The following is a 23,248-nucleotide window of genomic DNA, read 5'->3' on the forward strand; positions in this document are numbered from 1 at the left end:
AAAAAAAAAAAAAAAAAGAAAGTCAGATGTGCGCATGTTCAGTAATTCTCTGCGTGTTTTCACTGCTGATGTTGCCCCAGAGATGTGAATATTTCCTCCAGTGTTTACCTCTCTTCTTTCTTTATATATTTTGACAAAAGCCTGGTCTTGGGTCAACATGAAAACCAGGTTCACCACTGTGGATATCAGGGCAGTTATTGCCGAAATCAACGCCAAGTAAGCGAAAGATGTTAAGCTAAGCTAACGTCAACGTAGCCTAATCAAACTTGTGACTGCCACGGCTAGGGTTGACTTGTTTAAAGATGTTGATCAGCCTGTCATTTGTTTTCACCTCTTCCTTTCACAGCTACATTGGCATGAGAGTGTACAACGTGTATGACATCGACAATAAGACGTATCTCATCCGTCTACAAAAGTAAGGGCAGGTTGAAAACTTACCTCTGAGTGTTTTAATCTAAGTTTCTTATGGAGTGAAAAGACGCAAAACTGTCTTACATTGACAGCAGTTAACTTGGATCTTAGGTCTGCATTCATAACCGCAATTGTGATTAAATACGACAAAGGAAATGTAGAAGATGTAACTACTTTTTAGGTAGTTGGGGGACGCAACATTTAGTTTATTCAGGTTTTATACATTTGAGTGGTCTGTTGTGTATCAGTGCATTTGATAAAAGAAATGTCTTGTTTTGAAAGTCTCAGAAGTAGCTCATTTATTAGAAGTTGGGACAAACAGTTGGTGCCGTTACAGTGTAGCAGGAGAAAGAGGCACCAGTGGTGGTAAATGTGGTGGAACTGGTGATGAAAGGTTGACCTCGGTTCCAGTCATCAAGCTGATTTCATACAACTTGTATGATACAAGTAAACAGAAACTGTATAGAGGATTATAATAAAATATTAAAAAAAAGATTGCATTCTGCCTAAGTAATAGGCCTTCGTGTAGCATATAATCCAAGTACTAAAGCACATTCAAATCGAATGCCACTTTCAGTCAGGGTGTATAACCGATGTTACGTTGTCGTCTCAGGCCGGACATGAAAGCTGTTCTCTTGATTGAGTCTGGGACTCGCATTCATTCCACAGACTTCGAATGGCCCAAGAACATGATGCCTTCAGGCTTTGCAATGAAAGTAAGAACATCTTGATGATTTCATTCTGAGCAATTATCTGTCGAGAAGAATTGGCAGCCATTTTCATTAGTCTTGTTTTAATGACATTGTGGAATTCTTACTTATTTGCTTTACCTTTTACTGTTTAGAAACCATTCTTATCTTCTAGTCTTCTGACTGGGATGACTTGAAATTTTGACATTTGATGGATTTACTCTTTTAATCTCTGAGCAGATGACATCCCCCACAGCAGATCAGAGTTAGCTTCTTTTTGTTGAGATGAAGCTGAACGTTTAATCAGATTTTTTAAAATTATTTTTCTTTCAATAGTGCCGAAAACACCTGAGGTCGCGCCGGCTGACCCAGATTAAGCAGCTCGGGATTGACAGGATTGTGGACATTCAGTTTGGTTCCGATGAGGCTGCTTACCACTTGATCATTGAGCTGTACGACAGGGTCAGAAAACTGCGCTTAGAGTCGTCTCATATCATGTGTCACATCCAGTTGTATTCAGATCCCATCTACCTTCATCCGTACCATTACGCTGATTCACAACTGTGGGTTTCTCCGTGTCCATTTTTTAGGGTAACATCATACTTGCGGACCATGAGTACACGATCCTGAACCTGCTGAGGTTTCGTACAGCCGAAGCCGAAGCAGAAGATGTTAAGATTGCTGTGAGGGAGCGGTACCCCGTAGAGAACGCCAGGCCGCCTGAACCTCTCATCTGTTTGGAGCGGTAACATCATCTCTATCTGTCCCCGCCGACTTTGGACAGCCATCAGAATTCAGTTACCATTTATCATGACTGTGCTTCTGAAAATTGTCTCTGCTGTTGTTTTTATGTAGACTCACAGAAATCCTAAGCAAAGCCCAAAATGGAGAGCAAGTGAAAAGGGTTTTGAACCCTCACCTTCGTAAGTAACCGAGCAGACGAAACGGCACAAACTGTTGTACGTTTTATGTTTTTTATTGAAACTCTGAGTAGTCACTTACAGCTGTTCAAATTATGGAGCTGAGGTTTCAAATGTGGAACGCAGAGTTGGACCTCTCCGTAATTAAAAGCATGCGCAGTCTGGTGACTGTAAAACACTGCTCTCCTCTCCCTTGAGAGAGATATTGGTGTGTGTGAGATTTGCTTCGATCACAGCAACATTATCTGGACCTTACAGCAGAGATATTGTCGGGATTCACAACACCGAAAAGGGGTAGAAAAACCTTTTTGAAGACTTGGTGCTCTTCAGTCCACAAAAAGGAAAAATCTCATCTCAGCTGTGAAGCATGGCAGAGGGAGAATTATGTTTGGAACAATGTCGCTGTCGGGGGCCATGGGGTCTTATAAATTATTGAAGAAACGAGTCATTGAATTTTATCGTGAGACATTGCAGAGGAAAGTACCAGGTAGCAAGTCCAGGTGCAGAAGGTATCAGACACTGGCTGATGAAATGAGACGGTGACCAAAACAAACATTTTTGGATTTGCCAAGTAGGTACCGATCTAGGATCCTGAAATGAGCTGTTCAATCAATGCATCGTGAAAATATTGAGGGTGAGAGTTCTTACTGTCTTCAAGAAAGGTTTGAAAAGTACAACGTTCGTGCGTTGTTGTTGCAAATCAGATCACATTTCATGAGTTCAGAAATCTGGATATTTGCAAACAGTTCACAAACCTTTGTCTCTTAAAGATCATTTACCATGTAAGAAACAAGGCGGGATCATGTTTTGTGGTTTTTTTTGTTTTTTTTTCTGAACATGTCCTCAGCCTACGGAGCCACTCTGATAGAACACAGCCTGATAGAAGCAGGACTTTCAGGCTCGGCCAAAACTGACAGTCAGGTTGATGCTGCTGAAGGTATAAGCATGACAGTTGAAGTAATAGTTTTTCTTTGAATTAAATTTGGATATCTATAAATAAACTGCGTTTCATCCGGCTGCTTTTCAGTTGCCCCTCAAATCTTGGAAGCCCTGCGGATTGCAGAAACCTACATGGACAGAACGGAGAACTTTAGCGGTAAAGTGAGTAAGAGGTCTCTCATTAACAATAGAGAAACTGCTTTGTGACTCTGATATGTATTTGTTATATTTATAATTCCCGCTTTGATGTGTTAAGGGATACATAATTCAAAAGAGTGAGAAGAAACCAAGTCTGACTCCGGGGAAACCCAGTGAAGAACTGCTCACGTATGTCTTTGTTTTGTTTTTTGGGTGAAACACTATTTTTCCATTTGGTTGTTCACAAAATGTTTAACTAGTTTTTTTTGGATGATGTCTCACACAGATATGATGAATTCCATCCTTTCCTCTTTGCCCAGCATGCAAAGAGCCCCTATTTGGAGTTTGATACTTTTGACAAAGTGAGTATCAGCAGGAGTGCTGCTTAATTGTGTCTGCGGGAGGGGGAAATATCGAACGAAATGCTGTTTGAACAATTAACCAAGTCATTGAAACGATCCTCTCTCAAAGGCTGTGGATGAGTTCTTTTCTAAGATGGAGAGCCAGAAGATTGACATGAAGGCCTTGCACCAGGAGAAACAAGCGATGAAGAAGTTGGAAAATGTTAAAAAGGACCATGTGCAGAGACTTGAGGCCTTACACCAAGCACAGGTTGGCAGCAAACGGCTTTATGCTCGTCTTCATGAATAAACGCCACCCTCTTATGTTCGCATTTGGGACTCTTCAATGTCGCTGTGGTTGTGACTAAATAATTAAGATTCACATCGCTGGAATTCATGCACAAGACACCCCGTTTCATGTTTTGTAGGAGGTGGACAGAGTAAAGGGTGAACTTGTGGAGATGAACCTGCCTATGGTAGACCGAGCGCTGCAGGTGGTCCGCAGCGCACTGGCCAATCAGGTGGACTGGACTGAAATTGGTATTATCGTCAAAGAGGCACAAGCTGCTGGGGACCCTGTGGCCTGTGCGATCAAGGACCTGAAGCTGCAGACCAACCATATCACCATGCTTTTAAAGTGAGATCATCACTAAGGCAATAACCGGGTCTGAGATCCAAATGATATTCCCCATCACTGTGCTGTGTGACTTTTTTTTTTGTCAGGAATCCCTATATATCTGAAGATGAACAGGAGGAAGAGAAAAAAGATGCAGTGGAGGAGAAAGGCAAGAAAAATAGGAATAAAGACAAAGGACAGAGCAAGAAGCTGCAAAGGAACAAGCCCATGTTGGTGGATGTGGATCTCGGCCTGTCGGCTTATGCCAATGCCAAAAGGTCGGTTTATATTCAAGGCTTTAGACATGGAGATGTGACTTATTAAGAGAAAGCTTACTCTTGATGGACCTTGTTATTGTGCTTATTTTAGGTACTATGACCACAAGCGCAGTGCTGAGAAAAAGGAGCAGAAAACCATTGAGGCGGCAGATAAGGTGAAGAAGCTGTTTTTTTTTTTTTTTTTTCTTCTATGGTTTATTCCGTGTGCAAAATTTGAATTTCTAACCATCATTGTAGTTAGCAGTCAGTAAGCAAGACCTGTACTTGTTTTTCTGAAGAGGTCCATTTATGTGTCTTATAACCAACAGAAATAATGCTTAGATCCATGATTAACTGATACATTTTCTTTTATGTCCTGTCATTGAAGGCTATGAAATCTGCAGAGAAAAAAACACAGCAAACTCTAAAAGAAGTTCAGACAGTCACCACCATTCAGAAGGCTAGGAAAGTCTACTGGTAAGGCACATTGTTCTATGAGTACGCGTACATATGCTGAGGCTTTGATCCATAAATATTTGCTCATTCCTTAGAACTCTCTCAACCACCTTTTCCCTTTTGGCAGGTTTGAGAAGTTCCTGTGGTTCATCAGCTCTGAGAACTATCTCGTCATTGCAGGAAGGGACCAGCAGCAGAACGAGATGATTGTTAAGCGATACCTCCGAGCAGGTAGGGAAACATCTGCACGTCTCTCAGTAGATGGATACCTTTAAAAGCTGGTTTGTCACATCCTCTGTACCTACACTTTGTCAGGTGACATCTACGTTCATGCTGACCTCCACGGAGCAACGAGTTGTGTCATCAAAAACCCTTCCGGTGAGCCGTGCGTTTCACTGCTTGACTGAATCGGCTTCGTGCACGGTGATGGTTTGTGTTCTTAAACTCATTTCTCATTTGCACTTCTCCACCTCTCTTTCTTGTTGCCACAGGGAATCCCATCCCTCCGCGTACTCTGACAGAGGCTGCCACAATGGCTGTGTGCTACAGCGCTGCCTGGGATGCCAAGATTATCACCAGTGCTTGGTGGGTTCATCATCAACAGGTGAGTCAGCCATAAGAGAGACGTTGTGTTTGGTTGCACACCAATCGGCCGCAGGGAAGTAAAATGAGTATAAAAAGTGCAGTATGGCTGCAGCATCCCCCAGCAGGACAGTGCAACCGAACTATGCCGCCAAAACTACTCGGCGACAGCCTTGGGAGCGCAACAAAATGCCAGAGGCGATAATCAAGCCTTATAGCACTCACAGAATTTGTAGCCATTGTTCCAGAGCCAGGCAGCACAGGACATCTCCAGACTTCCTGTTTTTGTGCCCAACAAGCCAGAGCTGTTTTGTGACACAATGGGGGAGGTTTGGTAGGTGGTTTTCATGTTGTGGCTGATTGGTGCGCATTCATTGGTAATGGCCGAAATGTACTGCATGTGTTTCTGAAGACTAAGAGGAGCACAGAAAACACGAACAACCGTACCTATTTATTATCATTACCTGAACACCAGGAGGGGTTTAATGTGTTAGCTCACGACAACAGAGTTTGTTTGGATGTAATAACAGGTTATTCTATCATCATAGGAATTTTTTTTTTTTGGGGGATGGCCTAAATTAAACCTTTTATTATCAGAGAATGTCTTTTGTATTGTAGCTAACCCAAGATTATTATGGAGAACTTGTAAATTTAACAGTTAATCCCAGTTAAATTTACTGCCACGTTAGCCTCGTTATATCTTAGTCACCAAAGATGTTTCAGATCAGATTCCTAACAGCGTGCTTTGCACTTGCAGGAAAAGGATATGCCATCACACACAGGAAAATGAAAAGTGTTTGAGCTGTAGAAATGCGATCTACAATAGAAGAGAGGCCCTTATTTATCCTTAACTAAAGATTTGATGGTTGTTTTTCAGGTGTCTAAGACGGCCCCCACTGGAGAGTATCTGACCACAGGAAGTTTCATGATCAGAGGTATGGTTACATGAATGTCAACAGAGTTAGTAATGATGGATCGCTGGAGCTCATCTCTCTTCTTTTTCTTTTCTCTAGGAAAGAAAAATTTTCTTCCACCCTCTTACTTGATCATGGGCTTTGGATTCCTCTTCAAGGTAAATGCCGGCTGTGTCTGCGTTTCAGCTCTTTGTTGCGCTCAAACGGTTCATTTTCACCTCTCCCTCTTGCAGGTGGATGAGCAGAGCGTGTTTCGGCACAGAGGGGAACGAAAGGTGAAAACGGTAGAGGAAGACATGGAGGAGGCCACATCCAGAACTGCTGAGCTGTTAGAAGACGGAGAGGAGCTGATCGGTGAGAAGACGCAAAAACTGACGTCATTGGTGATGTTTGGAAAGACTGCATCCGGGTGTTGCAGCCGTTTCTGTCCACGTTGCAGGGGACGACAGCAGCAATGAAGATCAGGGAGAAGAAAGGGGAGTAGGAGACGGAGAACCTAAAGAAGTGGGACGCCAGATAAAAAGGGAAAATGCTGAGATGGATGATGACGCGAGCGCAGAAATGGACGCTGAACCTGAGGAGCCTGCAGCGGACGCAGGAGGGATGCAGTCAGACCAGAACAAGATGGAGGAAGACAGCAGTAAAGAAAAAGAGACAATGAGTGATGAGAGCGAAGAATTCAGCTTTCCAGATACAACCATCTCCCTCTCTCATTTACAGCCAAGCAGGTAATGTTGCCACCCACTGAAGATCTGAAAGCCTGTTTTACAAATAACAGAAAATGGCCATTCAGGGAATTCTCCTTCCTTGTCTCTAGGAGTGCTCAGAACCCTGGTTTCAAAAAGGAAACAACAGCTCAGGCAAGTACTAATGTCTTCAGAAATTTCAAGTCATTACACGTTTATTATCGTTCATACTCGTATGTTATTTTCATTAATGTCTCTTCAGGCTGATGCGGATCCACAAGGGAAAAAACACATGACTGCCAAGCAGAGGAGGTGAGTGATTTTTGGTTGCCTGTAAACAATTAATTTTTTCGATTTGGTTCGAGGAGGAAACCCCATACTCTGCTTTTGTTTGTTCCATCTTTTAATAGTCGCTAAATGAGCTTGTAGCTACATGTGATGTTGATGGCGTTTGAATTAAACAAGTTTAGATGAAAAGCTTAAAACATTTTTTTTTTTAAAGTGTATCTAGCTTACTGATTTGATCTTCAGACATTCTTGGGTTGAACTGTAGGGAAGAGAAGAAGAAGAAGCAGAAACAGGAGGGTTTTTTTGACACTGAGGAGAAGACTGAGATTTCCTCTTGTGGGCCAAGTGAGGATCAGGGGTCCAAAAGTGGAGGAGGGCCCTCACAGCCGCCTCTGAAAAGAGGACAAAAGGTAAGAGGGAGGGTTGAATTTAAAACATGGCTTTGAAAGTGTTTTTTTTTAACTCGGGCATAGCATCTTGTTCTTTTATGAGATATAAACAGCATAAGAACAATCAGATTTAAGTCTAAATATGTAAGATCCACATAAGTTAACAAATACAGCACATTGGTATCATAAATGTCTCACTTACACTAAAAGATAAACTGGTCTCCTTGTGTAACAATTCCATTTTTTTTTTTTTTTTAAATGCTGATCTGGTTGTCTTTAAATTTTTCGGTTTGTCCAATCTTGGAGTGAATGACACAAAAAAGGAACACGATGAAAGTGGTTTGATTCCCACATGACCAAGTTCTGCGAGACCAATTTATGTTAAAAGTCTTCACAAACCACGAATTAACAAATAAAATAGTTGGTTTTCAGAACAGTTTTTTATTTTTTATTATTAATATCACCGCTGCGTCTCCCGCTGACACTACAGAACAAACTGAAGAAGATCAAAGAGAAGTACAAAGACCAGGATGAAGAGGACAGAGAGCTGATGATGCAGCTGCTTGGGGTGAGGAGAAATGAACTGTGTGACCCTTGATGTGCGCTTGCTGTGAAATGACATTTGCATAACTCCGCCGTGACCCAGTTTGAGCGTCCACTGCCCTTCATAAAGTCACAATAAATGACATTTCAGCCATTTTTCTCTCTTTAGTCAGCCGGCTCAACCAAGGAGGAGAAGGATAAGGGGAAGAAAGGAAAGAAGGGGAAGGGGAAAGAAGAGCCTGTCAAGAAACCGACAGCTCAGAAACAACAGCAGAAACCTCCCAATGTGGTGAAGAAACCAGAGCAAACGGGAGGAGGGGAGGACGTGGACGTTCAGGAGAGGCCACCTGGAGACGAGCAAGGTCCTGCAGAACAGGAGGACAAGGTAGACAACACTGAATCATGGACTTATTAATAACCAGGGTCTGAAATATGCTTACAGGAGTGCCATTTGCTAAGAATTGCTCCTATTTCCAGTCAAATTTAGACACATGGCAGAGCTTAGACTATACCGTTGCTACAGAGTGTAAGATATTCCTGAGCTAAACTGCTTGGTTTTCATCATTTCTTCAAACGTATCACTGCTGTCTTTTCTTCCAGGAAGATGAGGTGGACCAGGACAACCCTGGCGCAGAGGTGGGTTACTAGCACATGTATAAGATACCTAATATTTTCAGCAAACGGTCAATTAAAAGAACATTTTATTTCCTCTAAAATACCTTCATTTATCACACCAGGAAGCAGAGAATCTGCTCACCTCTTTAAGCGGGCAGCCTCACCCCGAGGATGTGCTGCTCTTTGCTGTGCCCGTCTGTGCTCCGTACACGGCTCTTTCCAACTACAAGTACGTGCAGTTGGCTTTTTTTTTTTTTTTTGAGAAAGACAAAGTGATGAGTTTTCCCAGATTTATGAGCCTTTTGTTCTCCGCAGGCACAAAGTGAAGCTGACACCGGGTGCTCAGAAGAAAGGAAAAGGTATGTTAATGACATTTGGAAAAGATTTCTAGAATTAACAGCTGGGTTTTATTTTAATCCAATTTGGGTTTTTTTGTTGTTCCTACAAGCCGCTCGAACGGCAGTGTTGAGCTTTATGAAAGCCAAAGAGGCGTCATCCAGAGAAAAAGACTTGTTCCGCAGTGTCAAGGTAAAGAAATAACTACTTTGTTATCTGTTAATGAATGTTGAGCGCTGCGATGACTCGTTATCTGAGTTAACTGTTCAAACCCTAGATAATGAACTGTGCGGATTCAGTCATACATAGATTGCAGTTTGCCACTGAATCTCCACTCATTCTGTGTTGCAGGATGCAGATCTATCCAGAAACATGCCGGGGAAAGTTAAGGTATCTGCTCCAAACTTGCTGGCTGCCAAGAAAAAATGAGTGATGGGTGAAAAGGGACCGACCGACAGCAGCAAAATACATTCAGTCGGTATGGAACTGGAGTTTGAAGAGACTTAATCTGTAATTCAATTGTCCCGGGGTGCAGGTTCCTCACTTGTACTGCCTCCCTGTCGGAATTAAGAGTTTTTATTTTCCAGACCGACTGTATTTGCTGATGAGCAACACAAGAATGAACAAAAGAGAGACCTCAATTTATGGCATGTGTTTATTCTTTGAGTACAAAGTAGGGATTGCGAGAACAGTACTCGTTGTACCCTACAGTTAAAAACAAACAAAAAAAAAAAAAGAACATCAAGGTAACTTTGTGCAAACCTGGCAGGTACAAAAAGCCCTACTGACATGAGGCATTTCAGTGCAACGTGGCTCAACATCCAATACACTTGCTGTATATTAAATTATTGATTAAATTAAAATGCTACAGGAGCAACCTGTATCAATTTAGAGACTTTGAAAGCCTCGTCGGTAACACAGTACTCACAAACATATAAATAACTATATATACAAACAACCACTAAAACCGTTCTGTGGTTTCAGAGTAGATAGTCTTAAGTAGCATAAAGCACTAGTTTTACATCTGTGAGACCTCAAGTACGTAAGCAAAGATCAAGCAAACATTTGTGTTCTGGATCACACGAAGGATTAAAGACAATAAAAAAACTGAAGTGAAAGCAAACTTCTCCACCCACCTCCGTATTTAGTGTTAAGACAATGCTGATATTTTCAGATGTTTTCTGAGGAAGACCAGCGGGAATCATAACTCTACCATCGCACGTCGTTCATGAATTCACAGCTAGTCACTGGGTGCTTTCACCTGTAGAATGAAACGGCTTTAAAAAAGAAAAAAACAACAACAACTCGCTGCTTCTCTTATTATTTACTTTTTTCCCCCCTTTCACTTCCTTGCAGGTTAAAAAAAATTACATGGACAGAAAAACAAAAAAATAGACTTTCATGTACAGTCTTTTTGGGAAGGCCGAGGACAAAAAGTAAAGAGTGAGCAGGGTGGGATTTCAGACGCCTCAAACGCAAAACTGCGCCATCAAACGGCACGCAGAGAAGGTTCGACTGGCCGTGTGAGAATCACAAAAGAATTAACATGAAAAGACGACAAACAGGTCAGCTTCTGAACCTTTAGCGTGCAGGCTGAAAGTCCACATAATGTTTGTTTTTCTTTCCCCCTAAAGTCTGCTCCGAGCACCTCTTGCTGAGAAGATCAGAAATTTCAGGAATGTGCAGGCTTCCTCACCGTCGCTCCTCTTCAAGCAACCAGCCATAGGCGCAGTTCTAGCCATGTCCGTTGCTAGGTGCACTCAGGTCGTTGGGCCGCGAATCACAACAAAGACAGTAAAGCCCATATGTCGGAGCAGATCGCTCCCCCCGGGCGCTGAATATCGTCAGCGAGCTTTGTGCTTTATTCCGCACACGAGCTGAAAGCCTATCGAGAGCTGAAGAGTTAACACTCCTAATTGGGAACACTTTTCTCTCCTAATGAGATGCTGGGATGAAGCACTTCACAGAGCTTTTCTGCCAGGGAAAAAAAAAAGTTTTTTTTTTTTTTTTTTTTTAAATTAAAAGTTCCTTGTGGTAAACGCTGTTTACTCTAATTACACAAGGGTTTGCTATTGCTTAGATATTTTTCTTATTCAGTTGTCCACACACATTAAACCAATGCTCTTTAAAAAAAAATAATAAGACTACCTGCTTTGACAGAAACATTCATCTCTACCACACATTCACACAGCCTTGCATACAGTTCTGTAAACTCCTGGGCTCCATTACTGGTCTCCTCTACACCTAAGATCCCAGAGTGTTGACGCGGGACATTCTCTGTTTGAGGCTGTGTAAGAGGTGTTTAGGCAAGCAGTCCCAGTAGCAGGACAGACGCTCCCTGTGCTGCAGAACAGTCTCCATACACAACCTAGAGAGTGGGAACAGGTACATATGAGACCAACAACAACGTCCACACTGTAGAACTCAGATTTTGCCTCGGTACACACTCACCGAACTAATGATTTGGGCTGAACATTGAAAACTAGCAACTCATTGCTGTGAGCCTGGCCAAAGAGGAAAAGAGTACATAAAAATTAGGGGGGGGGGCAATTAAATGGGGAAAAAAAGAGGTTTGTAAGATTCAATGTAAAGCTTACAGCTCTGTGATGAGACAAGAGGTTGTTGGCACATCCTCCAAACACAAAGACCTCTCCATCGGGACCGGAGCATGCCGTGTGCCACAGCCTTGAATTCACAAGCACAACGTCCAATTTGCTTTTAGCTGAAGGCTTGAGCCACGAGCGCACCATTAAATGTTCACAACAAGGCGAGAGAATTACCTGGGGCTCTCTGTGTGGCCGTGCTTGAAAGGCTTCCATTCGTTCTTGCTCACGCAGTACAGCCAAGCGTCACCTGGAAAAACACAAACCAAGAGCGTCCCTAAAGAGCACGGCTTCGAGACGGAACATCTACCTCCTGAGGACGAGTGTCAGACTCACTCAGCGTCTCCCTCTCTGTGGTGAAACCTCCAAACAGGAAGATGTGGTCTGATGACACGGGTGTGAAGGAGTGCCACGATCGGCCCAAGGGACCGTGCTGGGGAACGCTCCTGCATAAATGATAATTATAAGTGATAAATACTGTATACAGTTTTAGACTCATGTGTTCCATGTTAAATCTCAACATTTACAACTTATAGCAGCGCCGCGCCTCCAGACTTGGGTCACCAACAGAGGAAAAGAGGATGATCACTTACATTTCATGCCACTCCCATGTGTCCAGGTCAATGTAGTACAGGTCATTTAGTCTGTAATTCTGTATACCAACAACAACAAAAAAAAAAAATTGTGTTGGGGATGGCACATGAAATACTACAAATTCTTTAAAAATGTTTTTAAGAATCTCACGTTTCTTTCTGCCTACCTTGTATCGTCCACCAAACACAAATCCTCTGTTGCCAACCGTAGCGCAGGCGTGAGCTGCTCTTGGGGACGGGGTGTTCCCCTACACCAGACCAAAGATGGACAAACAGAATCAATCTTAAATCTCGACATCTTAATTGCCTAAAAGCCAGATGCTTTTGCGTGAACGAGCTAAATCACGTGAGGCGAAGATGGCGGGCGAATGTGTTGTTCACCTGAGTGATGGGTTGGCTCCATGTTGATGTCTCCAAGTCCAGGATATGAATGTGGTTGTTCCAGCCTCGCCCCGGGCTGTCCCACTGCACAACATGAACAGCAAAAAAAAAAAAAAAATAAATTAAAAAAAAAAAAAAAAAAAAAAAGATACATTCGAGTCAGTATCCCGTGACAACCTCTCACGAAACAGCTGAACCCATTTGGAAAGAAATATATAAAACGCCGCATTTACAGGAAGCTGAAATTCGAGGTTCTTTGTACGAACAGCCATCAAATACAACAGATTTATTTCTAAGCTTTTTTAGTTTGTTATTAGGATGAAACTGACTAACTGTTGAGCAATTAAGCTAAGAAACACTTCCATTTGTTGTAAATAACATGAATGAGATTAGTATACAAACCATGAGAGAGGAGGATTCATCGTACTGAAAAGTGCCTCGATTAGACCCTTGTGGAGCGTAGCCATAGCCCCCAAAGAATATTAGTCTGCAAACAAGCCAGATCAAACAAAAGCAACTCACTTAAAGCAACTCCCAGCGACAATTCTAGATGGTCACAAATTGTTCAGATTTTAAAATCGAATGTGTATGGTGGGCAACGCTCTTCTCACTTGTTCTTCTGAACCCAGCATCCTAACTTGTCCTTGCACGATGGAGGAAGCCCTTTAAGATCCTTCATTTCCTCCCACACAAGACTGGGAGCCCTCAGGAGCAGGCGGTAGATCTACACAGTACAGCCCAGAAAGCAGGGTTTCAGAATGAGCAGTCCATTGAAATGCCTCAACCACTGATCAACAATCCCGAAGCGATCAGTTTTGCAAAACACTTGCTTAATGCAACATAATAATTAAAAAAAAAAAAAAGTACCCTGTTTGTGTTCCCCCGGGCGTGATGGCCGCCGAAAAGGTACAGGACCCCATCGACACACACCCCACAGCTGCCTGACATTGATGTATGCAGGTTACCTCCAGTGACATGCTTTGTCCTGTAAACATTCAAAACACATTTCGCACTCCGTGTAAATGACTGCACGACAGGCAGGCGCGATGACCAGGGCTGATCATTTGCAAATGAAATGTGCTCACCACACTGCCGACTCCATGTTGTAGGTCCAGATCTCGTTTCTCGGCAGGTACAAGTCAAAGAATCCATGGTTTTGAGCATTCTTTATCAGAAGGAGAGCATGTCGTCATTTGGGAAAATAGGGAGACAGTGGGAGCACACATGAATGTAATGATAATCCACCTGTGGGCCATACCTTGTATCCTCCCCACACATACATGATGTTTCTGTCAACCACAGCTATGTGGCCACTGCGCTCAGCTGGGGCGTCCAGCTCGAATGACTCAGATGCTTCAGTGTCCACTGGCTGTTCGTCCTCCACCTCATCGTCTTCCTCTTCCTCTTCCTCAGCCATGTCGTCATTTACCATCCAAGCAAACAATGGGTCATCTTCATCTCTGTCCGAGTCGTTGTCTTCCTCTCCAGCAGGCACATCTCCCATGTCCTCCTCCACCTCTCCATTTCTCTCCGCCATGTCCGCCTTTCCTGCCGAAGAAAGTGAAAGAACACCCACCAAGGCTCGTGCTGATGTCAATACCCAATTAAAAGGTCGGTCATGCATCTATATATGTATCATACTTCAAACTTTTTAATTTGTGTTCACTAAAACTGCTTCAGAGCAACGACCCAGGTAACGTTAGCTAGCAGCAGCACAGTAACTGCTGACCTACTTTGATAGCTTAACTATTTAGGTTAATAGTGACAACGTTAGCTGCTAGCATACCTTTTAAAGTCTGCACGGAGACCAGCCGAATAGCACGGTTAAGTGTTTCGGGTAAAATATATCTATAAAGGCCAACGACAGAGTCATGTTTATCAAACCAGGGAGTAAATGACAGCCGTTTATCAGTTCATGTGCTCTCTGGTGTTAGCTTTAGTTTGCCAAACACTCCCACATTTAGGAAGAAGTACCGAGCTAAATGTATTTCTGCCGCTTCGGTGGCCAGTTCAACCAACATACAATAAACACGTGCCAAATGCATTCGCACAGATCATAACCTTACCTTATGAGATATTTGGTTTGCCAGGAGATTTAAAAAAAAGCAATCCTCTGTTTATATCAGGTCTTCCCCCGGGAAGAAAAACCGGAAACAGTTGACTCATTAAAGCGGAAACTGGACAGCGCGTTTAATCACGGCTTTTCTGGGGCATATTTCTTTTTCCCGGTGGTTACAGGACTAAAGTTTCCCAAAGGGTTTTATTAATTCATCGTAGTTTTAACCCACTCAATTATTCTCGGTACACCCACCCCTGAGGCCACTCACTTGAGATTATAAACGGCAGATTATGAGTTCCAGATGATAAAGCATGTCTCAATTTATTTACAACCGTTTGAATCAAATCCGCTTTAAATAAACCAAAATCCTTGACATGTCGTTTTTTTTTCCATTTACAAATTATCCATTTACGTAATTTATATATTTTCTTCTAGCCTTCACATATGACTATGAAACTTCTCCAGCGGATTGCATACATTAGACAATTAACTGGTGTATTACCTTTTTATTTACTTAACTAGCTTTTTGGTAGTTTGTTTTACACACATGCTGCTTTAACTCAGTAAGAACATACTCTAGTGTTGGATAAAGTCTGGTTTAAAATTCAGCTGCATTTTATTGACAGAATCTGACACTGATGCTGATTTTGTTTTGTTCCTTAATCACTCCTCAAATCTGAAAATAAATAGGTTTTTACCATGTTAGAAGCAAAATATTACATAAATTAGCCTGTAACTGACAAAGGAAGCGCTCTTTGTCAGTTACAATCTTTAGAATATATGCAAAAATTAAACAGAACATTCTGGTACATTTTCATTTTAAAACTTTGCAGATACCTTGGTCAATGTCAAAGCATTTTGGTCCAACTGGGTTTGACGATGTGGACATAATGTTAAGTACGAAGAATAAAAACTTTATTACTCATGATGATACAAACACAGAAACATAAGGCTGTTCGGTAACCAAGCAGTCTAAACATCCATTATCATACAAATTCAATGTACACGAGTGAAAATAGCTCCTGCTAAAATCCGTCATTTTCTTCAGATTCCTTGAAGTTTGCTGTGAAGACATAAGAATGCATAAATTAAGTATGACCATAATAAATCACAATATCAATACTAAGTATCCCACAGTTTGGAAGAATGCATCCCACCTGTCCTCAACAGTTCTGTTGGATGGGTAGTACACCTTAAATGAAAAGCCACTTCTGGGGAATGAGCCCTGCAGAAGTGAATGCGTTAGTGATAAATATCAAAGGCTCGCACCTTTATAGAACATTCCAAGACAGGATGGGGATAAGAGCATTAACAATTGTAAATTTCTTCTGCTTCATACCGGGTTGACACAGAGGGACTCGGCGCTGTTGATGCTGAACGGGTCGTACTTGTCTGCAAACACAATGACGTCAGGCACTGGATAGACACGCAGGGAGTAGTCATAGGCCCAGAATACAGGACTGACATACAGAGGCAGAGGAGTCAAGTGACCCTGGGATAGGATGCTCTTGACAAACTGGAGAGGAAGAGAAGAAGAGACTTAAGGCTGAGTTATACTTCTTTTAACTGCCCTTGCGCTTTCTTCTTGCGCGTATGTTAATGGCTCGAGACGTTTATGCTTCATTTAGCTTTACCGGCGCTTGCGTGTGCTGCATGGCGATTCACTGCCAGGAGAGTAGGTGGAGTAGCGGGTTTTTTCAATGACAAGCCTACTATGATGAAAGGAAATTCACCGCCAGGACCTCTTCGAGTGATTCATGCTTCTTCTTCTTGTAAATAGCCGGTATTTTGTCAGATTTTCAACACCTTGGGGGTCTAAACGACTACTTTCTCGCCTGAAAATGTTTCAAATGTTGCTAAAGTTATATATTTACAGAGTTTATAGCTTAAGGGAAATCAGCTTTTCAGGCCGGCTGATTTCGGCTCGGGCAGGAGTGAAGTGCACTGTGTGTAAACGCTCTGCATGCTGTCTGATCGATGAGTATGTCGTTTTCAAGTAGTAGGCTTGCGTCTTTTCTTGCGTGAAGTTTAGAAAATTGAGGTGACACACGCAAGCTTGCAATGGGGGGCTTGCAACCGCGCAAGGGCTTGCGTTTCTTCTTGCGTCTTGCGTTACCGACTATAAACCAGGCTTTACATTTGACTGAAATGACCGACAACACTGAAAAGAGAAAACTAAACATCTGACAACATAACTAATAATACCATATGTTGGAGATGACTCTGATTCACGTGTCAGCAAGTTTGCTTTGATAAAAATGAAACTCACATGGTTTGGGATGTCGAGATTATTGTTGGGCAACCGGACACAATTCCTGCACATCTTGTTGACCAGATCCTCTCTGATAATTACGATCTCTTGGCTGCAGTACTGGATCCTGAACAGATCGCGATGAAGATCAGTGTCACAGCGAACCTTAAATGTCTGTCGTACATGAGCTTTCTGCCTGACCAATTAACCCACTGTTTCTGCATGTAGTAAAAGTCAAGTGTAGTCAGTTACCTGCATGGGTTCGTTGTGAACACAGAGAATGGCACCCTCTGTCTAAACTCCTCTGTGATGTGGTCTGCCAAAGGAGACCTGAGGAAAACATATTCACCCACATTGTTGCAGACCACTGAGCAAAAGCTGCGATTTTAGAGGAGACGTGTCCGAAGGCTTACCGCGGTAGGATGGTGCCCGGACCGGGGTCCTCAGGGCCGGGAACAAAGACAAAGCGACTACTGTGGGTTTAGGACGGACGCATTTAAGTCAAACGTACCAAAGCGTCAATAAGATGGATACAATTCAGTATGTGAAGCCTGTTGGATCTTACCTGCTGTGGATGCTGGGATATGCACAGATAGCATCAGCAAGGCCCTTCAGCGATTCTTAAAGGAAGGAAGAAAAACATTGACATGTATTGACCAATTCCAAGACACTATTTCACATGCCTGAGACATCAGTCATCACACAGTGTTTGGAGTTTTTTTTTTGTTTGTTTGTTTGTTGTTGGGTTTTTTTTACAATTTTTTGAAAATTTGTGTTCTTGGTTAGAATTAAAGCGTTTTGTTGCTGTTGAGATTTAGAAGATTCAAAACTTAATCTCACTCCACATTTCTCTTTTTTCCTTCAAATTATTATTTTTTTAACTTGTGAAAGAAATCACCTTTAAAAGGAATGAACTAAGAACAAAGCCAACTTGGTGTCAGTTCTGGCTTTAGCTTCATAGTGTGGTCGGCCGATTGATCCGTACAGCGAAAAACACTGATTCAACCATGCAGTGTGTTTACACAAAGTAAAGATCAATGAAATCACTGAGGGTTAATCCAAGTCCACAGACGGCGACTTCAAGGTTTAGGGGCCTAAAAGACTCACCTTTGAGGGATTTGATCTGCGTTTTCCCATATGGGGCAGAAGAGAAGTTCCCACACAAAATGAAACAAGTAGGAGGCATGGTTGCATATCCTGTCGGAAACAAAAAAAACAACAAAACAAGGTGACAATGTGACCAGCGTCTCGTAGAGCGCACATTCTTGACCCATTATAAGCCTGCAATACCACACCTGAGAACATGATATTGAGCTTCTCCATCACTTCAACGTTGTCCAGCCACACGTCAGACACTATCACAAACATGGCATCTTCATTCTCCTCCTCCAGCTGCTTCAGCTTGGTGGAAGCTTTCACTGAGGTGGTGGACGGACCACCGAAGAAGTTGATGTTGCCGTAGTAAGCCCTGAAACGGATGTAGGCGTCACATTGTGAGGAGGCAGAAACTGACTGTGGTTTTTATATGCAGCCTTTCATGAGAGTTGGAGTATCCTTCATCCTTAACTCAAAGTTGCATTCACAGAGACAATGATCTCATTACCTAATATAAACCAGTGTACAGAGTTAAACTTTATAGCTGAGCTATTTCAGAGGCTTTTTTTTTTCTTTTTAACTGCTCCAAGTTAAATCAAATTCACAGAACGGTCGCTCCTAAAATGTTGCTTTTGTCCAAATATGCTGATACACACAGGGAGGAAAACCCAGAGAAAGCTTTAATCCACGCCTCTCCCCTATGAGTAATGTAAAGACTTACATCCCGCTACACTGACTGACTCCTGAACCCACTGACCTTGTGGCCGATGAAGGCTCCGTTGGTGGGAATCCGAAGCCGTTGACGTGGAACACGGAGTCCTCGTACCAACCTTCAGCACAGAGAACAAGCCGCTTCTTCAGCACCAGACATGTCCGTGCTCATGAAATGTACGTTTGTGTGATTCATTTAGTTCCACTGTACATTCGTGGAAGCGTTTCAGGCTGATCTTACCTTCTGCCAGTACAAAGCAGGATTCTGTGTAGAGGCCATTGTGAAACTGGTGAGGATGGAGCTGAGGAATTTAACTCTTTTAAAAGTTGCACATTGTTACATTAAGAAAAACTCTCATTAAGAAGAATCTCTGAAACCACTCAAAGGATATTGCTTTGGACATATCCAGCTGTACTGTTCCACTTGGGTCCTCCAGGTAAAATTTACCCTTAAAAAAAAAAAAAACAGCTGATTAAATGAACATGAAAAATACCAATTTCTATCGCATCCAGGAACTAAAAAAGAAGTCAAAGAAACTCTTTCACTGGAAAAGGACCAGCAAACATATCATTAACTCACCTCTTTCAGCTGTGTGATCATTCCGAGTACGATCACCTCTCCCAGTTTAGCTGTGCTACCGAGCAAGGCTTCAACCGTCCTCAGCTACAAAAGACAAACATCCCCAGAAAGGTCAATGGCATAAAACACTCTTAACTCATCAGCCAGCACACTGATTTCAGATCATACCTGAAATTTATTTTGACCCTCATCAACTGCAGCTCCTATTGCTGGAGGGGTAAAGAGCTCGTGGCGATGTGTGCGCTGCAAAAAGGAGAAATACAATACATAATGAAAACAACATTCACTCCACGCTTGCTTGAAACGGCAGCCAAAAGACCAGCCAGTTATCGTGAGTGGGATGTTGGTGACCTGTTGTAAGATTGTGTAGCGCTCCCTGAAGAGTTCGGCTTTGTCTTTGGCCAAACCACACAGACTGGGGGCCGTGTGGCTGGTCATACTGATGCTGCATGAGGAAGTCATGAAAAGAAAAGCCTTTTAAAACTATTCCTCAGAGCAACTGTATACAACAAGTTGTTGAACACTTTTGAGAAAAAAAACCCCACCAACATATAAACGAATAAACTGTTAATCCTTTGACATAAAAAGTAGGAAACAGGCTGTCGACTCACGGCACAAATTTCTTCCTCTCCACACTGTAAATGTATCTGGGGACATCAAAGGCTCCAATAATGTTGAAAACATTATCTCTGGGGGGAATAAGCAGCTTGTGTGAGCACTACCAATTAATAATGGTTCTGTCCATAACAAATGCATAAAAGAACTTGATGTCACAACGTTTGATTAAACAGTAACATGATAATCAAAAGGTAAAAAAGCTGCACTTACATGGCTTCATCACAAGACTGAGAGCAGTCCTGCACAGCGCTTTCCGCCACAGACAGCTCTATCATGCTAGAGGTCACTGTTAGGAAACATACTTTGGTCAGAACCTGCAAACACTTCAGGTACACACACAAATACAGTTCTGCAGTGGGCGGACGGTGCAGCAGACACACCGAAAAATAAATAAAGTGTCTCACGGACTGTGCTGCACTTACATGGCTGCTTTTCCACTGCATCCAGGACCTTTTCAACGACATCATCCAGTTCAGAGTGACTGACCGACTCCAACACCTCCACAAGGTACCTGCTGGCCTCACTGGAGCATTAAACGAGGCAAACATTATAGAAAATCCAAACCACCGCTTATCTGTGGCATCCTTGTTTTCATTCCGCGCGAGCCAGTAGGTAAACACTTACATGTGTTCAAATTAGTTCAATTAAAATGGAATCAGAGTAGATTTTAGCGTTAAAAGTCTTGAGATGAGAAGCAGCTGAGTTTTAGTCACTGGGAGCAGTTATCTGTTCAAGACTAAAGTCGGGAAATAAAAAATTAAAGGAACGTAAAGGAAATAAAGCATGAAATACCACCACAACTATTACTATTACTACTACTAACAATAATAATAATAATAATAAATAATTATTAATAATAATAATGACTATTTTGTGCAATAATAGTAAAGAACAAAGACGGTTTCCAGGCTGTTCCTGCCTTTCAGATGACAGACAAGACTTTTTCTGTTTTGTTCCCGAAGTTTGCTAAAAACACGCCGACAGTCCGGAAAAACGAACACATTTTCTGTACAGAAACCACGACGGATAAAAATCACATACGGTCGCAGGATAAGCCCCCTCATCTTGAAGGCAGCGGATACTTTTGTCTTTACTTTGCGAGCTACATCCATGTTTGCTTCTGCCTCAGCTCAAGCTTTGGCGCTAAATGCCAACTTCCGCATGTACTTCGTCACTTCCGTTGAAGCGATCCTTAAAAAATAAAGCACATAAACATAGTTTATTTACTCAAAACTATGTTTTAAAATCAGCTTCAATTTTCCTCGTGCCATTCCATTTTGTGGAGTATGTCTCAATATTATATTAAGATTTTTCTAGACATATATTTATACATTTATACAATTATTCATAACACGTAACCTCTCCTGAAACCTTGTAAGTCCACTTTACACAGACCTAATGCTAGAACAAAAGGTAGTTTTCTGCATCATAGAGCAGAATAATGTAAACTTTGGCTGAACTGGCATTTTTATTGAAAGGATAACAGTCACAGTCGCCATTCCTTAATCCGACAAAACGATTGTTTTTATAGATAGAGGTAGAAAATGGCAGAGAATGGTTGTGCCTATATGTGAAGATTTATTCCCTCTGGTGCATCGCCATCATAATGGCATCCAAACTGATAAAATCGTGTGGTGTTATGTGCTGTGAGGAAATATCTTTTTTCTGCTCACTGCATATGACTTTGCATGAGAGATTGAAAGTTAAATACTTAATAGCCATGTAACACACTTCGACACGGACACATTTACTGTATCTATTCCTCTTCTGTGCACTATTGTACAGTATTGATTTTTCCCAGTAAAATGCCTCTTCCTGCTGATATTGGAAAGTTGTTTTCTTCTGCAAAATGTCAAACAAAATAGATTTTTAGATCTAAAAAGGAACATTTCCAGGATAGACGGCCTATGTAATATAACATTTAGTATAGGCTACTCTTTAAGACTTCCAATAATTCCTCCTCCATTTAAACATCACGTAATGACAAAACAAATTTTCATTTTGATGACACTCGTCAGTCTACTTACAAAGTAAGTAGTTTTTTTTAACAAGACTAAAATGTTTTTGACTAAGTTACTACCTTTTTGTACAAATCAAATATAGTTGGATGTTTCATGCAATGGCGGTTTACTGAATAATAGGTCTGTTTAATAAAAAGAGCTACAAAAATTGAGAACAACTGTATTAAGGAAATCATATACTCATGAAACACATTTTTCTACATATAGTCATGAACTGCTGCTGAAATATAACTTCCCTGACAAAGCTATGTTGGGTTGTCACTGTCTTCAGCATCTCTTAAGCAGATGAAGATGTATATGTGAACACTGTCGCAGGTGCCTAAAAATAAGGCAGCTAGACAGCTTTTCTTGGTTCTACAAAGTATTTAGGATTGGAAAACGTGTTGTTGAATGCTGTATTGGCATTAGTAGATAATCTTTTTTTCTTTCTCTGAAGAAAACAGTTCAAGGTGACAGATGAAGTCCCAGCTTGCATGAAAGAGTCCTGCGGATGCTTCCTGCTTGGACACATGTTTGGAGACAGTCTGTCATCTACAAATGTGATATTTTAGAGCTTTTGTCATGCTAGAGAGACAACTAAATAAAGACAAAAAGACACAGCTTAGGCCAAGAGAAGTTTAAATAAAGGAGTTCTCTTTGTTTGACTTTGAAGAGATCTGTTATTTTGACCTGACAGACAGTAAGTACACTTGGAAGAAGATAGAATGCCATTAGTTTTGATCCTTCACCTTTAGACAAATTAAAATGCTGGATGTATAAAGAAAGATAAGTTATGTTTATGACAATCAATATTTTGACAGGCTATTGATTTGCTCTTTTAAACAAGCTATTACAGAAACAACTATTTCAAGCATTTTCTTGTTGCAATATTCAAACCAGTATTGTATCTCGATTATTGATACACACTCCGTTAGAGATAGCATCAAATGTCAGGCGAGGAACTAAGAAATCAACTGCCACGGTGGTTGGCTCATTAAAAGTTTCACCTCCAGCTTAAGTAAAGATGGAGGATATGACCAAATGACTGCAAAATTTTCAATTAAGAGATAAGTCGGAGTTAATACAAGAGGTGCAGAAGCCCATCAGGTTTGAAAAGGTTTATTCATCTTATCACTGCAGATATAGGTAACCAACAAGGCCTCTCTCAGTAAAAGCTCAAATGTAGCACCTGTTTCTCGCATCTTTTTTTTCTTTCATTGAATATATTCTGGGTAAA

The 23,248-nt window shown here is 41.7% G+C and overlaps 3 protein-coding genes across 4 annotated transcripts; 1 reads left to right on the plus strand and 2 right to left on the minus strand.

Annotated features, from left to right (window-relative positions):
• Positions 1-14: 14 nt before the first annotated feature.
• On the plus strand, positions 15-9,761 carry nemf (nuclear export mediator factor). The gene is made up of 32 exons (XM_075447854.1): positions 15-216; positions 347-415; positions 1,025-1,127; positions 1,437-1,562; positions 1,691-1,845; positions 1,956-2,023; positions 2,868-2,957; positions 3,048-3,121; positions 3,216-3,286; positions 3,384-3,459; positions 3,569-3,709; positions 3,867-4,075; positions 4,162-4,332; positions 4,424-4,487; positions 4,700-4,788; positions 4,895-4,998; positions 5,083-5,145; positions 5,259-5,371; positions 6,227-6,284; positions 6,363-6,421; positions 6,497-6,617; positions 6,703-6,991; positions 7,081-7,123; positions 7,212-7,261; positions 7,503-7,647; positions 8,117-8,194; positions 8,339-8,554; positions 8,770-8,805; positions 8,907-9,013; positions 9,100-9,143; positions 9,233-9,312; positions 9,472-9,761. Exons 1-32 carry the CDS (start codon positions 158-160, stop codon positions 9,547-9,549), a joined length of 3,249 nt encoding a protein of 1,082 aa, XP_075303969.1. The 5' UTR covers positions 15-157; the 3' UTR covers positions 9,550-9,761.
• Positions 9,758-14,862, minus strand: klhdc2 (kelch domain containing 2). Its single transcript, XM_075447859.1, has 14 exons — positions 14,764-14,862; positions 13,956-14,245; positions 13,783-13,862; positions 13,565-13,682; positions 13,309-13,421; positions 13,100-13,184; positions 12,698-12,781; positions 12,484-12,564; positions 12,317-12,375; positions 12,060-12,169; positions 11,901-11,973; positions 11,718-11,805; positions 11,572-11,624; positions 9,758-11,488 (listed from the first exon to the last, which is right to left on the minus strand). The coding sequence occupies exons 2-14, from the start codon at positions 14,232-14,234 to the stop codon at positions 11,365-11,367; spliced, it is 1,347 nt and encodes a 448-aa protein (XP_075303974.1). The 5' UTR covers positions 14,235-14,245; positions 14,764-14,862; the 3' UTR covers positions 9,758-11,364.
• A 486-nt stretch (positions 14,863-15,348) lies between these two features.
• pole2 (polymerase (DNA directed), epsilon 2) lies at positions 15,349-21,142 on the minus strand. Of its 2 annotated transcripts, none has more exons than XM_075447701.1 (19): positions 21,053-21,142; positions 20,434-20,534; positions 20,222-20,297; positions 20,005-20,082; positions 19,745-19,838; positions 19,562-19,636; positions 19,394-19,477; positions 19,206-19,262; positions 19,055-19,103; positions 18,860-18,932; positions 18,303-18,475; positions 18,115-18,204; positions 17,573-17,627; positions 17,421-17,480; positions 17,260-17,337; positions 17,026-17,134; positions 16,096-16,148; positions 15,914-15,981; positions 15,349-15,819 (listed from the first exon to the last, which is right to left on the minus strand). In XM_075447701.1, the coding sequence occupies exons 1-19, from the start codon at positions 21,121-21,123 to the stop codon at positions 15,782-15,784; spliced, it is 1,482 nt and encodes a 493-aa protein (XP_075303816.1). In that variant the 5' UTR covers positions 21,124-21,142; the 3' UTR covers positions 15,349-15,781. The 2 variants fall into 2 exon arrangements, with proteins under 2 accessions (XP_075303816.1, XP_075303815.1); XM_075447700.1 differs by having other exon boundaries at positions 16,096-16,272.
• Between the last annotated feature and the right edge of the window lie 2,106 nt (positions 21,143-23,248).

This window comes from Odontesthes bonariensis, chromosome 17 (genome assembly GCF_027942865.1).
Source record: "Odontesthes bonariensis isolate fOdoBon6 chromosome 17, fOdoBon6.hap1, whole genome shotgun sequence".
In the NCBI taxonomy this organism is placed as follows: Eukaryota; Metazoa; Chordata; class Actinopteri; order Atheriniformes; family Atherinopsidae; genus Odontesthes; species Odontesthes bonariensis.

Excerpts from the sequence above, each read along its gene's own strand:
- nemf (XM_075447854.1), top strand. The coding sequence starts at position 158 with ATGAAAACCAGGTTCACCACTGTGGATATCAGGGCAGTTATTGCCGAA. Across the intron at positions 4,789-4,894 it reads AAGGCTAGGAAAGTCTACTG|GTTTGAGAAGTTCCTGTGGT; the intron begins GTAAGGCACATT and ends CCCTTTTGGCAG. Across the intron at positions 7,262-7,502 it reads ATGACTGCCAAGCAGAGGAG|GGAAGAGAAGAAGAAGAAGC; the intron begins GTGAGTGATTTT and ends GTTGAACTGTAG.
- klhdc2 (XM_075447859.1), bottom strand. The coding sequence starts at position 14,234 with ATGGCGGAGAGAAATGGAGAGGTGGAGGAGGACATGGGAGATGTGCCT. Across the intron at positions 12,376-12,483 it reads TGTTTGGTGGACGATACAAG|AATTACAGACTAAATGACCT; the intron begins GTAGGCAGAAAG and ends GTTGGTATACAG. Across the intron at positions 11,974-12,059 it reads CACAGAGAGGGAGACGCTGA|GTGACGCTTGGCTGTACTGC; the intron begins GTGAGTCTGACA and ends GTGTTTTTCCAG.
- pole2 (XM_075447700.1), bottom strand. The coding sequence starts at position 21,123 with ATGGATGTAGCTCGCAAAGTAAAGACAAAAGTATCCGCTGCCTTCAAG. Across the intron at positions 19,478-19,561 it reads AGGGTCAAAATAAATTTCAG|CTGAGGACGGTTGAAGCCTT; the intron begins GTATGATCTGAA and ends TGTCTTTTGTAG. Across the intron at positions 18,205-18,302 it reads GCTCAATATCATGTTCTCAG|GATATGCAACCATGCCTCCT; the intron begins GTGTGGTATTGC and ends TGTTTCCGACAG.